The sequence below is a fragment of the Myotis lucifugus genome, unplaced genomic scaffold (genome assembly GCF_000147115.1).
Source record: "Myotis lucifugus unplaced genomic scaffold, Myoluc2.0 scaffold_20, whole genome shotgun sequence".
NCBI lineage: Eukaryota > Metazoa > Chordata > Mammalia > Chiroptera > Vespertilionidae > Myotis > Myotis lucifugus.
Genome location: NW_005871068.1, coordinates 8,527,622 through 8,543,134, shown reverse-complemented (window position 1 = coordinate 8,543,134; position 15,513 = coordinate 8,527,622). Strand labels below are relative to the sequence as shown.

Sequence of the window (15,513 nt, the reverse complement as noted above, 5' to 3'; positions counted from 1 at the left end):
TGTTTACAAATGAGTGATTCCAATATTTCATTCTGATTTTCCTCCCTCACAAATCAGTAGATGTGTGTCTCTTTGGATCTGATTGTGTGGTCATATTGAGTCACTTTTTTTCTATTTGAAAGAAGATAGAGTCACAGGAAATTCTTTCACAGTAAGTAGTAATGATTCTCATGATCAAGCTGAGGATGCCTTCACCTCACTTAAACCTTCTTCTCTCCACAACTCTGGTGGCAATCACACCACTGTTGGTTTTTCTTTTAATTCACTTTCCACTTTTCTTTGGCTGTTGCTTTCCATGGTTTATCCTTAATTGGTTAGGTTTTATTTATTTTGACCTTTCAGTAATTTTTTTTGAGGCTGAGTTTGCCTGTGTCTCTTCACCACCTCATTTTTTGTTTTGCAGTCCTGTTACTCTGATCAACTTCTGGCCGGTAGATTCTGCGTGAGTACTTCTGCTGAAGGGTGCTGCTGCCACCAACACATTTGCTTGCTGATTTTTAAACTTTTGTTTGTTTGTTTGTTTTGTTTTAAAGACATATTGATTTCCTTTGTTTCATTTTGATTTATTTCTTCCCTTGCTAAAACTTTGAGAGTGCCATCGACCACAGATCAGGAGAATCAGACTAAGGTTTTCAGGTCCCCACCTGGTCCAACTGGAACGAGCAGAAATCCTGGCCTTGAGTTCAAAAGCACATCAAAGAAATTATTGGGTTGTTAGTTGTGTTCCTGGGAGACATGTTTATATATTCAATTACAAGCAGGGAAGAGCTTTCTGATTACATAATACCATTCTTTAGCCACGTTCCTTGAGATTCCATGCTTTAAGGCCTTTGAAAGGATGATGGTTTATTCTTTAGGGCTTGTTATAAGTGAACCATTAAATATCAGCATAATCCATTGTATAGTGGGATGTTGAGTTGGGCTGAATAATTTCAGTAGGGTGTGCGGACTTTTTATCATGTAATGCCATGCTAATTGACTAATATTTATATACATGAGCTCATTTTTTAACTAAACTCACTTTGCTCTTCTCTCCTAAATATTCAGCTCATAAGCAGAAAAGTGTACTGCAGTCTTTATTACTATTGGCGTGTATTAATAATACTAATATTAGATACCAACAGATAATTGATTTATCTCAGAGTTTATAATGGTAGAAAATTCATTTTGGGGGTCTGTGATTTATGTATTAGCAAACAGTGTGCATGTTTTAAAATCATTGTGTGGGTTTTTTTTGATATTTCAAAGTGTACTTTATTAAAATATGTATTTAAAGTCAGACAGCTCTATTATATATAAGGGGTAAATGACCAATTTGGAAGACAGGCTTGTGTAAGAATTCAATTTATTTTTATTGGGTCTTTTTTTATTGTTCCACCATGTAATTTAATTTAAAGTAGATCCTTTTTTAAATCCTGTAGTGATAAATGCAAACAATTAATTGAGATTTATTTTAGGTCTTTATTGGCCTAAAGGAAGTGTAAGGCATCTTTTTTTAAACTGCATTATTATTCCCCTTAATTTTGAGATATGGGATCTATAAGTAGTGAACTACCTGATTTGTTTAACCATCATGTGTAAACAACGTGGGGAGAATGAATTCTGTTCCTTGTTATTGGTAATTGTTTCCCCTAACCCAGGTAGTCTATTAGTTTATATAAATTAGACCCTTTCATAAATAAGAAGCTTTTAAAAAATAGATGTGCTGAAATTCTCAGCTTGATTGGATCCTGATAAACAAATGAGTTTACTCTGGGTTGGAATAAGTTTTAACCAGTTAAAAAAATCCAAAAGATAAATAGGCTAAAGAATAATTTTTAAAAATGCATGGATAGTAATAGTACAAAATAATAAGCAAAGAATAATACTTCCTTGAAAGAAGAAAAAAATGTTTATTTAATACATACACTCATGAGAAAAAATTATGTCAATGAGTTTTTGGTGTGACTGATTTTAACTACAGGGTATTTGTTTTAAACTTTTAAGAACTTTAAAATTAATAACAGGCTTTATTAAAATGTCTTCTCAGACAACTAAAACATGCCCTCACCTTGTCTTCTTATAAAAGTTAACTAGATTATTCAGAAATAGTAGTAAGCTCTAATTTTAAAGAAGAAAACAAACCCAGCAGACCAAAGTTCCTGGTTTCTTTAACACCAGTCATCTTTTTAAGGTCCTTCCTCATAGGATTATATAATTTCTAAAATATACTGTAAAGCTATTCTATTCAGGCAGAAGAGCCAGGTCCTAAGGTGTTTTACTTTGCAAGAATTCTATCTGTCGTTAACAAATCCTATGATGATGACAGCATTTATTCCATTTACTATGGATCACAGAGTTTGAAGGTTTACTGAGGTACAGATCTTTCCTTTTTCCTTTGACAAAACCTTTATTTACCTATATCTGTCATATCATTTAAAACTAAATCTAGCGTAAATCTTTTACATTGTTTGCCCACAAATGAGACAGTCAAATAATATTCTTTGAGTTATTCTCCTTTGAAACCTAAATGAATGAAAACCTAGTGGAATTTTCACAAAAGAGAAGATGGTGGTGGGTGGACTGGAATTGGCCATTAACTATAAAAAATAAATAAACCTTCTGTGTACATTGTTTTGTATTTAGGAAATAGCAAGGGAGAAGGGTAGTCTTACCTTCCCTTCGAAACATGTTTTGGAAGGCCTTGCATTCATAGTTTTGCTTCCGGACTAAGTGGTTTTGTACTTTTACTAATTCTTAGTTTTTAAGTGCTTCTTTTCTGACCAGTACTCCCTTTTGGCTCATTTTCTGACTTAAAAAGTACCTCCTTTACTGTATATATATTTTTAGATTTCTGGTTATTATGAGTTCTTGTGCTTATGCATGCTGTGTTAGGTGCTGTGTGCATTAATAAGAAAAATAACATGGAATTATCCTTAAGGCTAAGACTTAAAGCTCTGCATAAGATTTTCTGTATGAGATTTTTATTAAAGTGTTTTGGATTTACTTGCCTAGTTTTCTTGGTATAGTTATGCTTCAAGGTCTCAGGTTTTTCTTCTATACATTACCAGGGTAGCAACTATTATAAGGGAAAACATTAAATTTTTTTTATGATGGTGGGCTTTTAGCTCATAAGAAGTATATAATTGAAAGACTGGTCTATTCCATAGATAGGGCTTATAAGCCAAATAATCAAAGTACTAAATTATCTTTACTTGCAGTGAATATTTCAAAACAGACCTTAGCATTTTCCTAATAATGGGCTGTTCCAGGGTTCTAAGAAATTACCAGATTAACTCTCTAAAACTAGACTGAAGATACACCTGGAAATCTTTGGATATGCCTAGTAATTTGGGTAGTCATCCTTTTATTTCCTTGGGATAGTTTAAATGTCTTTATAATTCATTCCACCTTTGGTTATGGTGACTCGACTTAGACAACACCGATTGCTTAAATAAGACATTTATCAGAGGAGACATCAGTTCCCCAGTGATTTGCTGTAGTGTGTTGTAATCATTTTATGATTGTGTGTTTTTTTAAGAAAGACGGATTTTTAGCATATTTCCTATGTAAGCCTAGATAACTACATGGTTTTCTTTTTTTATGTAAGAAAAAAACAAACATCTTAGTGTTTCTACCAAGTCCTTGAATGTTACTTGGACGTTGGACTAAACCAGTTCTAACTGAATTGATTACCGCTGACTTTTAGATTCATGCCTTTACCTAAGGCAGTGGTTGGCAAACTGTGGCTCGCGAGCACATGTGGCTCTTTGGCCCCTTCAGTGTGGCTCTTCCACAAAATACTGGCTCTTCCACAAAATACCGACTTCTGCGCATGGGCCACGAAGTTTTAATCGCACTGTACATGCGCGCCTGCACGTGGTATTTTGTGGAAGAGCCACACTGAAGGGGCCAAAGTGCCGCATGTGGCTCGCGAGCTGCGGTTTGCCGACCATGGAAAGGGCTTTCTATGTTAGGAGAGAAATGGAAGAGACCTTTTGTACTATTCCAATTAAAACAAAAAGCACAAGCCCAAACTGGTTTTCAAAACAGATAGATGTTTTTCCTAAGGTTAATCCAAAGGTACTATACCAACTTCAAGGATAATTAATAGATTGGATGTGAAAGAGTGGAAAAAATGTTAACCCCACCAAAATTCTAGTCTGTGGACCCAAAGAAGAGGTTTTTATGCCCCAAAAGTATATACACTAATTCATGCTAATTAATTCCTCCCTCTTGTTTTCCTCTCTGAACACACCATATCCCTAATAAGAAATATTTCAGATATTGTGACATCCTATGGAATTTAGTTATTCTTTCTAAAAAACATTATAATATAACTTTGGGTCATTCACTTTTATTCTGTGAAATAGTAATATATACCTGCTGCTAAATTGGTAGATGTATCCCTTCCTTAAAAAATTACACAGACCAAGGTGTCTTGATATGTGGAATCTTAAGAAGTCACAGACTGGAGTGGCCTCTTTAGAACTAAAATTGTGGACTGTGAATCTAGGCAAACGTACAGTTTCCATTCAATAAAAGGGATGTAATAAATGGCACAGGTGTGGACTTGAAAATTTAGAACCACATAGTGCTAAAACAATTTCAGAACTATAGGACACAAGACATTACAAGATAGGAGGACAAAATGTCACACAGAGAGTGTGTCCCTCAACCTTTTCTCTAATTGAAACTTTCCACAGAAGTTTTTGATCTCTCTCTCTATGGCTTTTGATAAAAGCAGAAGTATGAGAAATCCTCTCTCCAACCTGACTTTAAAATACTGGATGATATGTGAGCTGCAGGAACAACTAAATGTGTACATTAGCCACAGAATTAGAATAAAAGCATTCTAGGCCATGTATATAACATAATTGTGTGGTGGGTTTTCTTTTCTCCATTATAGGATGGTATCTGTGACTAATCACATTTTCTGCCTTATAGGCCTGCCTCGTCCCCTCAACTTTCACACGATGATACTCATTCACGCATTGAACATTATGCTAGCAGGTATGAGACTAGTTGAATGCCAGGCAAATATTGATTAAAGTAACTAACCAAGGAAAGCTAACCTATAATAATTTTAAACGAATCTTTTCTTTTTTTCCCCCAACTTGTCTGATTTCTACTAATCAACCTGCCCTCTAACGTGCATGCCATTTCACTGCATGTTGGTTTTGAACACTAATAAGAGCATTAGTCCAGAACAATCTTCCCGAACCCCAGCATTTAAATATTTCTGATAGTTTTGTTATGTTTTGTATACTGAGCACGTTTAATAAATTGGCTTAGAAACCACATAACCTTTTTAGAAAACCGCTAGCCCAGACATAAGTATGTGAAGAAATGATACTATGTTACATGGAGAATATGAAAGCATTGGCTTTCCATTTGTGTGTTTATTTTACATAATATGCTGTAAATAAGAGAATAATTGATTTTCCTTCTCCTTGGACTTTTCTGTCTTACCTTCTTTGTGTTTGAGATCATTTTATACCTAAAATCTGAATTGCTAATTGTAAGATATCTTATGCTTGTTAAATAAATCTGTAAGAGTTTGGTTAACTTTTTTTTTGTTGTAAAAAAACCTTATTATCTGAGGTGAATGAGGTGTTTTTGTTTTTAATATATTTTTATTGATTTCAGAGAGGAAGGGAGAGGGAGAGAGAAATCGAAACATCAATGATGAGAGAGAATCATTGATCAGCTGCCTCCCCCACCAAGGACTTGAGCCCGTAACCGGGCATGTGCCCTGACCGGGAATTAAACCATGACCTTCTGGTTCATAGGTTGTTGCTCAACCACTGGGCCACTCCGGATGGGCTGAGGCGAAGGAGGTTTTTAACGTTAAAAATTGGTAGCAGAAGGTGTAGAGCACTTACTATGAATCCATACTTTATCAATATTCTCACTGCTGAGCATGTCTGTCATCAGTGGGAAACTTTAATGATCTTAAAAAACAAGGGGTAGTGTAAGGATACAGAGTATATTTGTGGTTAGGGAAGCTTTCTTGTGAAAACAAAGGCTTGTTCTCAGTGAAAGGAAGATCGATCTATGAAGGAGAAAAGAAAAACAAAATACACCTTCCTTTATAATTTATAGCATAAATGTAAAGCTACTAACCAGCTGTGGTCTACCACTCACTGCCTCAAATGGTTCGGCCAACACACACATCCTTTAATTTGAAGGATTCCTTTCTCCTCTTGACGTGATTTATCCGTTAGTTTTCAGGAATGTTCGATTAGGTCTTGAATAGATTCTAAGAAGTCACATAAGTTTTAATGAGCTTTTACGTTTTTTATCAGGCTAGCAGAAATGGAAAACAGCAATGGATCTTATCTAAATGATAGCATCTCTCCTAATGAGAGCATGTAAGTATCCCGTCTCTTTTTACAAAATGTTCCTGAAGATGAAATTGCTTTGAGGGATTTAGAGGTAGGATAGCTCAGAAGATAGAAATTAGCATTATATACATTTGATCTTTTAAGGAGCCCTTCATTTACTTCTTTTTTTTCCCCTTAACTCTTAACCTGATACGGAATGAGCTCATCCAAACTGTGGCATTATTGGTATTCCAGAATAGCAAAAACAGTTCGCCTTATCCTTATTTAATTCCATATTACCACAAATTGCAGAGTTCCAAATAGTTAAACTATATTCAATGATTGATCTTTGACCAGACCTGCCCGATATTTAAATCGATTAGGTAGTAATTTTTTAAAAATATATTTTTATTAATTTCAGAGAGGAAGGGAGAGGGAGAGAGACATAGAAACATCAATGATGAGAGAGAATCATTGATCGGCTGTCTCCCGCATGCTCCCTACTGGGGATGGAGCCCGAAACCTGGGCATGTACCCTTGATGGGAATCAAACACGGGACCTTTCAGTCCGCAGGCCGATACTCTATCCACTGAGCCAAACTGGCTAGGGCAATTGGGTAGTAATTTTTAAAGTGATGGCTAGGTAGTATTTTCTCCACTCATGGGGAAGTGGAGACATAATCTTGCAGAGTTGTATTGGTATTTCCATATTAGTTGTGCATTTTTCTGCAGTTATCCGAAGCAGTAGGGTTTTTTGATTTAGCATCTTCACCAGCTAGATAAAGGGAGGCAATCTTGTAAAGGGTTTTAGAAGAGGAAGTCCAAGTTCAGGTCACAGGTTTTTAGTGGAATGATAAACCAGGCCTGTCGAACTTAAGGAAGGAGAAAGAGTGATGCTAAAAGTGTCAGGGAGCAGAGCTCTGGCAGCGAAACAGAAGCTTCGTTATAAGCAGGGGAAGTATTCACAATACAGAGCCCAGAGGAATATCACCATGAACCAAGGGCCTGCGGTGGAGGGAGTAGATTAAGAAACTAGTAGGAGGGGAAAATAAAGCTATGCTAACTGATTAGATAATTTAGAGAGAAGAAATCTGGTCAAAATACAACAGTGTTTTTAGTTTGAGAACTAATGGATATCGCACCAGTTTGTCATGGAAAATCTAGACAAAGGGACGAGTGGTAAATTTGTCATAGGTAGTTGATATGGCAACACAAAGTTACACTCAGATAAGAAGAGGCTGAGGGAAGTAGTATCAAAGGGGCATTTATATATAACTGGTTATTGAAGACATGGAAATAAATCATCTCATCTGATACATACAGGCAATTAAGGTAATAATAGAGCCAAGTCAACACTCAACCAATCGTGTATGACTTATTTACAACAAAACAACCTTTTCCCCAAACATAACTCTGGTGCATTCTCTTTCTTAGCTATGGGGGAAAGTATTAATAGTATTAATATATAAAGTACTTTGACAGGAAAATATGTGTCCAAAGAATCAACCAAGTATAAACAACCTGAGTTATTTGCTTCTCCTGGTCACTCATTTTAATATTAGAAGCTCTAGCACATTTAATTCAAGTTGTGTCTGTATGATAATGGCTGCCATCCATTGACTGCTTAAGAGAACAGTAAGATAAGTTTAATTGTAACCATTTTTTAATATGTTTCTATTGATTTCAGAGAGAGGAAGGGAGAGGGAGAAAGAGATAAACAAGGAGGAGAGGGAACCTGCATGCTCCCCCACTGAGGATGGAGCCTGCAACCAGGGCATGTGCCCTGACCGGGAATCAAACCATGACCTCCTGGTTCATAGGTCGACGCTCAACCACTGAGCCACATCGGCTGGGCTAATTATAACTATTTGTTGTAATTAAACATGAGAAGGTCTAGCAATAAAATGTCAGAATTTGGGAAGAGATAATAAATTAGACAGGCGGTAAAACTGCTTTTGTTTTATTTTTAAATGAAAAGCTTTAGTCATTCTGAGGACATAAAATCCATTTGAATCAGTCTTGGATGGTAAAATTGTGATATTTTAGGGGCAGGTCTGGAGAATTGGTTTGGAGGATTGGTTGACTTGTTTGTTTTTAACATCCAATGATTACTTTTAGTCAACATTTCACTTCTTTTTTTTTTTTATTGATTTTTTACAGAGAGGAAGGGAGAGGGACAGAGAGAAACATTGATGAGAGAGAAACATCGACCAGCTGCCTCCTGCACATCTCCCGCTGGGGATGTGCCCGCAACCCAGGTACATGCCCTTGACCGGAATCGAACCTGGGACCCTTCAGTCCGCAGGCCAACGCTCTATCCACTGAGCCAAACCGGTTTTGGCAACATTTCACTTCTTAACCAATTACCTGGCTTGATGGACCAAAATAATTTAAATCAGGAGGATTTTTTTCCTAAAAATCTGAATTTTTTTTCAACTCAGAAGATATGGCAATGAGAAAAGGAAATTAAATGGATGTGGAGAGGGGAATATGAACCTATATCTTAATGGTATTTAGCCGAACAGAGATTTAGCCTCTCATTAGACCAGAGTAAAGTTCTTATAACATGGGAATACACAGGCTTTTCAGGAGCTGGGAGCAATGCATTCAGAAAATATTTTTTTTTCTGTGTAGCAGAGAGCTCCCAGTTTAAAGGAAAGATTGTGGCTGCCTCCCAAAATACAAGCCTTTTGCCTCTTTGTTCCCCAAGATTAGCTGTTCTAAAGAACAAGTCCAGTTTCTTTTAGTCACTTTAATGGATTTTTTTCTTCCAATTTTTGTTTTTTTATCTAAATAATAATTGAATAAAACAATCATTTATCTACAGTTTCATTATTGTTACTATCCAGCCTCTGTGGCTTTTATAAGTTGAAAACTGGCTTACCAAAGTGACATTTTTTGGTTACATTGCCGTCCACTAAACAAAATATTTACTCATATTATTTTATTTTTATTTTTAAATATATTTTTATTATTGATTTCAGAGAGGAAAAGAGACAGAGAGAGATAGAAGCATCAATGATGAGAGAATCATTGATCGGCTGCCTCCTGCATGCCCCCCACTGCGGGATGGAGCCCGCAAACCGGGCATGTGCCCTGACTGGGAATCAAACTGTGACCTCCTAGTTCATAAGTCAGTGCTCAACAACTGAGCCACTCCAGCTGGGCTTTACTCATATTATTTTAAAGGCAGTAGTTTTTTTTTTCCTGGTCAGTATCAACAATAATGTGGGTTAGTGAACAGATTACCTTGATATGCTTGGTAAAAACATTATACAGCCATTATTATATCTTCTAATATTTATTAGCTATTGATTATATCTTCTAATATTTATTAGCTATTGGTTAAACTATCAACATAGAGTCCCAATATTTCTGTAATTCTGCCATTAATTTACCCATGTAAATAGGCCAATCAAATTCAATTGAAAAGGAGAAAAACACTTGAATTGTCACCCGCAGGATGGTAGACCACAACCTCAGCAGTATCAAAATGGAAAAAGCGTCTAATTAATTGTTAAGAGCAAATAAATGTTTCTATTTTTAAATACACACCTGAGTCCCTGATCCCCAACACAAGTAAGTGGGGGAAAAACCAAAACCTTTGATTTTATTTTCCAGAGATGATGAACATTTGTTAATCCAGCATTACTGCCAAAGTTTGAACCAGGACTCCCCCCTGAGCCAGCCTCGTAGTCCTGCCCAGATCTTGATTTCCTTAGAGAGTGAGGAAAGAGGGGAGCTAGAGAGAATCCTAGCAGATCTTGAGGAAGAAAACAGGTGAGTTTTCTTTCTAGCTTTGTCATTGGTATGCAGAGTGCATACGCTTGCACACATAGAAGAGTGCCAGGAATCTTCACTTAGAGTCGTTCTATGTCTAATTGTTTTCTCCAATAATCTGTTTAGCTCCATGTACAGATTCTCTCTCTCTCTCTTTTTTTAATCGGAAAGAAGAAAATTAATGCAGTAGTATAATTAAGAATTCATATTTTAGGTGGGGAAGGGATGAACACTGGTGGTGATATTTGATTTGTTGCATGTGTTCAGAGGCTTTGATTTCTGTGTGAGAACAGAATTTAAGAACAAAGCAGGTCATTTAATTTTATGATTATGATTTGTACATGTCTTTGGCCATATTATCTCTCTCAAAGCATTTAAGAAAGTAGGTTCGTTGGCTTGGTCATGCTTGGGAACAAATTAGTTCATCTTATTTCTCATCATCAGATGCAGTCATCATTGATGCTCACGGTTATAGCAGATGAGGGCGATGATTCCTGATGTCAGGCATCACCTGAAAAAGATGTTCATGTAAAAATATTAGTAATTGCAGAAGTGAAAGACTAAAGAAAATTCACAATGACTGCAGCTAGGACAAGGATGTCAAAATCTGGGATATTGTATGGTTTCAGGATAATACAAATCATTGGGCTTTTACTTTTGTATTACACTTATATCACAGGACCCTTGGGTATGAAAGACTTTTTTGCACATGATCACTTCTAATTCAGTGTGCTGTCTTTAGACGAATGCCACCAGGCAAGTCTGTAAAGGAGCAATTGCTCAAATCTGTGGGACTTGAGTACTTTCATCTCCTTGGTTTAGCCCAGGGCACCAAGATTTCTTAATCCAGGAACACAGTGTATCTGAGAACCAATGCCCTCAGGGAGTATGTCACCTCAAGATGAAAAAGCAAACTGCCATTCATCCAGTGCTTTCCGCTGTCACTTCCCTGTTTCTAACTCTTAATACCCTTGACCTAGAGCCAGAGCTCCTTTACCTGGTCGGCTCCCCTTTAGTCTCTTTCCCACCCCTCCAATAAATCCTCCATACTGACTCTAGTTGTACATCTTTCCAGAACCAAGACCCATGATGGCATTCTTCTGGCATTGGATTTCTGAAAAAAAAATCTGGCTTCTCAGCTGGGCAGTGAAAACCTTCCACAAATTTCTCTTCACCTGCTATTACAGCTTCATCTTCTTTTGTACCTATGTTCCAGCCATACTGTTGTAGCTACTGTTTTGAATGCACCTGCTCTCATCCATTCTCTGGGTCAAGCTCAAGCTTACTTCTCACTTTAGCTGCTAACCACCATTTCTTCACTGCCATGTCTGACGAAGGAGTTCTACCCATTATCTATGACCTTCCTCCAAATAATTTCCTCACAGAGCCCTATACCACCCTTGCATTTGGACGTTATCTTTAAAAAATATAAATTAAATATATATATATGTTGATTTCAGAGAGGAAGGGAGAGGGAGAGAGAGATAGAAACATCAATGATGAGAGAATTACTAATCGCCTACCTCCTGTATGCCCCACACTGGGAATGGAGCCCACAACCTGGGCATGTGCACTGACCAGGAATCAAACCAGTGACCTCCTGGCTCATAGGTCAATGCTCAGTCACAGCCTAATCTATCTTGTCTAGAGTCTCAGTTTGCCTTTCTATCAGTTATTCCCAATGCCTCCCTCTAATGTGATGGCAAATGCCCTTGGGACAAGGACTCTGTATGTGTGTGTGTGTGTGTGTGTGTGTGTGTGTGTGTGTGTGTGTTTTAATATTCTTAATGTTCCCTATAGTTCCTACCACAATGTGAATGTTCAGTACATATTCAGGAAATATTCGGTAAAACCTAAGTTAAGAATACAGCAAGACTGTCACACAAGTACCAGGAGGTTATCCTGAACATTTTGTTGGTTTTAGTAGTAACATTATTTTTGGCCTCATTTGCAAGACTGGTAGTTAAAACATTTCCCTCTACTTTATTGAGGATCATCATTAGTACCTATTTATGTTAAATCTTTAATATTTTAGGGGTCAAAGTTAAATAAGGGTAAAAAGTTAGGATTGGCATTATAAATAGAATTTGATGTTACCCAGGAATAAAAATATTTTTGAACTATATAATTGTTGCCATTGTACAGTATATCTTTGTATTGAAACCAGACAATAAAAGGGTCCGGGATGCCTGTCACTACTTGAGCCAATTCAGCAGAGACAGGGTTGAATTATATATGAGCATTTATTCCAATAATGCAGGCAGTATGGGAGAGCAGCACGTCATCCACAAAAATCTGCTCTGTAGCCCGCGATAAGCCAGCTGTTTATATAGGGTAGGACAAGGATTACATGGGGAAGTAGGGATTACAGGCATGGGGAAGTAGGCTATGCAGGCTGGGGCAGAACTCCATGTTTGGGCAACAAGGTTGTTAATCTTTCCATGATAATAGGCAGTTCATAAATGAGAATGGACTGCACTCCAAGGTTGACTCCCAATTCCAAGGTTGACTCCCAGATCCCAGGGTGTACAACTCCCAGCCACATTAGAATGTCCTTTCTTTAACCAGAACAAGGCAATAGCGGTTAACAGCATGATTAATATATCCCATAACCATAGCTAGTCCTCAATATTCTATTTTTGTCCCTAACAGTATCACATTGGTCAAGAGGTCTGTCTTGTTTGCTGTTAGCATATTTTCCTTCCGTACCATGACAACCGGGCCAAGAGAGTTGATAGAGTACCGATAACTATCATTTATATATAATCTCATCATTTCCAGAGCACTTTAATGAATTTGGGTCATTTAATCTTCCTAAAAGCCCTTTAATAAAGACAAATGGGAAAATTCAGGTTCAGAGAGGTTCAAATGGCTTGACCCAGATTTCACAATCAGCCACTGACAGAACCAAGTTCAAATCCAGATTCCTCTGACTCAAAATAGCCAACTCTACCTTGCACCAGAGAATATTCTCTGGAATGTACCTTAATTTGGGGGAATATTTTAAAGGACTAGACATGATTGAACCAGTTCATCTACTTGCGGTAACCACTTTTCTCTGAAAGATATCCAAGAACATTCATTCCCCAAGAATGGAATGGTTTATTCTCTAAAAGAAAAAAAGTTATACTAAAGGCTGCTTAGAGGTCCAAAATGAAGAATCTAGTATTGATGCACGTATTACTCTAAGTTATCTTGACCTTCAAGTGAAGGTCAGGATGAGCTTTCTTCTTTCTCTCTCCACTATGCCACTTCCTACTAAATCCCAAAGAAATGTCTCTGTAGAGCTCTCCAGAAAATAGCCCAACTGGTTTCCTTTGCTCTGTCCTCTCCTATTTTCTTTTTCCTTTCCTTTCCTTTCCTTTCCTTTCCTTTCCTTTCCTTTCCTTTCCTTTCCTTTCCTTTCCTTTCCTTTCCTTTTCTTTCTTTTTTTTTGGCTTGGATCTGCTCTTTATTTTATATTTTATTTTTTTACTTTAAGCAAATCATTTTATTTTATTTTTTTCTTTATTGATTAAAGTATTACATATGTGTCCTTATCTATTTTCTTGCACTTCTACTCAGAGGTTCAGAACCATAGCTTAGCCTTCATGATCCTTGAATTCAGCCTTTAATTCACCATTTCCTGTCTTTCCTCTGAGCGATCCCAGGAGGTCATTAGATGCCCTCTCTGTGCCTGCCAAGCCGGATGTATTTTCCAAGTCAAATTGTCTACATAATTGGGCAGATACAAGCCTACTTTTAGAGAAAATGGAAAAGGATATTTAAAATTGAGATTGTCTCATATTCTTTGGACGTGTGCTTACTACATCTATTGTCTTTTGTGTTCCTTTATTCTGTAGCTATGACATCTCGAAATGCCAGTTGGCAAAGGAAAAAGGCTTGGAGATCCCTATTCCTGACTAGATATGTTACTGAATTCTGTTATTATTAATGTCACCCCCCTTCAATCTCTTTGGAAAACAGAGAATGGCTATTTAGAAATGTCTCAGGGGTGTCATTAGAATTTTGTTTCTCCCGGTTGTTGCACATATCATTCAATAAATATTGTGGAATAAATGAATGAACAAATGAATTGACATGAAGCTGAATTTATTTTATTTTATTTATTTTTTTAAGGAGGGCAATTTTTTTGTTGTTAATCCTCACCCGAGGATATTTTTCCCATTGATTTTTTAGAGAGAGTGCAAGCAAGGGAGAGAGACACAGAGACAAAACATCAATGTGAGACACATCGATTGTTTGCCTCCTGCCCACCCCTGACTGAGGCTGGGGATTGAGCCTGCAACCGAGGCATGTGACCTTGACTGGAATTGAACCCTCGACCCTTCAGTCTGTGGGCTGATGCACTATCCACTGAGCCAAACTGGCTAGGGCAGCTGAATTTATTTTCACTGTAGCACTCATGCATGTACTTTGGACTGAAATTGTTTTTAAAACCTAATTTCATAGAGAAAAGCCTTTCAAAAGCTTTTCTTCTGCTTCCTTTTCAAAATACTCCCCCTTTCCAAAATTCCTTGATTAGTGCCAAGCAGTGCTTTGTCATAGATTTAGAATGTTACAAATTCATTTCCCAAATTTTGGGCCCTTTATCTCTCCCCCACTGGCATTCTCTGATTCATGGTTTATGCCACAAAAATAAGGTGAAAACTCTGAGCAAAGCTACATCTGACTCTGAATTTTCTCAATAGTGTCTGTCATAAATTTGGGGGACTAGTGCCTTATATAGTCCTTAATGTTTCACTCTGCATAATGTATCTCCCTCATACCACAGATAACTCAGATTCACATTTATTTGGTCAAGACCATTTGGATATTGAGAATGTGCTTCATTGTGTTTCCTTAACATTGCAAACTCAAACTTTACCTTCCCCCTGCATATATTAAAGCCTGCAATCTCCTTCCTTAAATCTGCAGTGTCAAATTCCGACTTCTTTTTCTCTGCACTGTCTAAATGAACCAAGACTTGCTCTGAAATTCTAGGCATGACCCTAGCAATGAAGAGGTAGCCTTTATGAGAGACAAACATGGATTGTCATTCTGCTGCCTGCATAGCAAATTGATTAGATTATTCCCAAGTTTTAAAGGAGGGCAACCTGATTCACTGTGAGGTCTAAAGTTAAAGTTGTTAGTGGATATTACATGACAACAGGAAATTCTGTGGATTTTTAGTACCTACTCAGTACCTTTTATCTTTTTTGTTGGGCAACCAGATGTTATACAGCCTAAATTTGAGTTTTCTCTTACTCCTTTAATTCCTCCAGTGATTATGCAATATTATATACTAGTGGCCTGGTGCACGGCACATTGAAAGGAAATTAATTAGAAGAAATATTTTAATATCACTATTCAACCTTTCTCTATAATAGAAAATTCACAATTGACAATGACAGATTGAAACACACGTGTGCGATTGGCACCAGCCAAG

The 15,513-nt window shown here is 37.1% G+C and overlaps 1 protein-coding gene across 3 annotated transcripts in view; it reads left to right on the top strand.

The window, feature by feature from the left end:
- DMD (dystrophin) overlaps window positions 1-15,513 on the top strand; it is a 2,279,750-nt gene that overhangs the window by 2,221,834 nt on the left and 42,403 nt on the right. For all 3 annotated transcript variants that reach the window (XM_023751347.1, XM_006085660.3, XM_006085662.3), the window contains 4 exons: window positions 404-442; window positions 4,927-4,992; window positions 6,288-6,353; window positions 9,927-10,085. In XM_023751347.1, coding sequence (XP_023607115.1) covers window positions 404-442; window positions 4,927-4,992; window positions 6,288-6,353; window positions 9,927-10,085 — 330 coding nt within the window. The remainder of the gene's footprint in view (window positions 1-403; window positions 443-4,926; window positions 4,993-6,287; window positions 6,354-9,926; window positions 10,086-15,513) is intronic.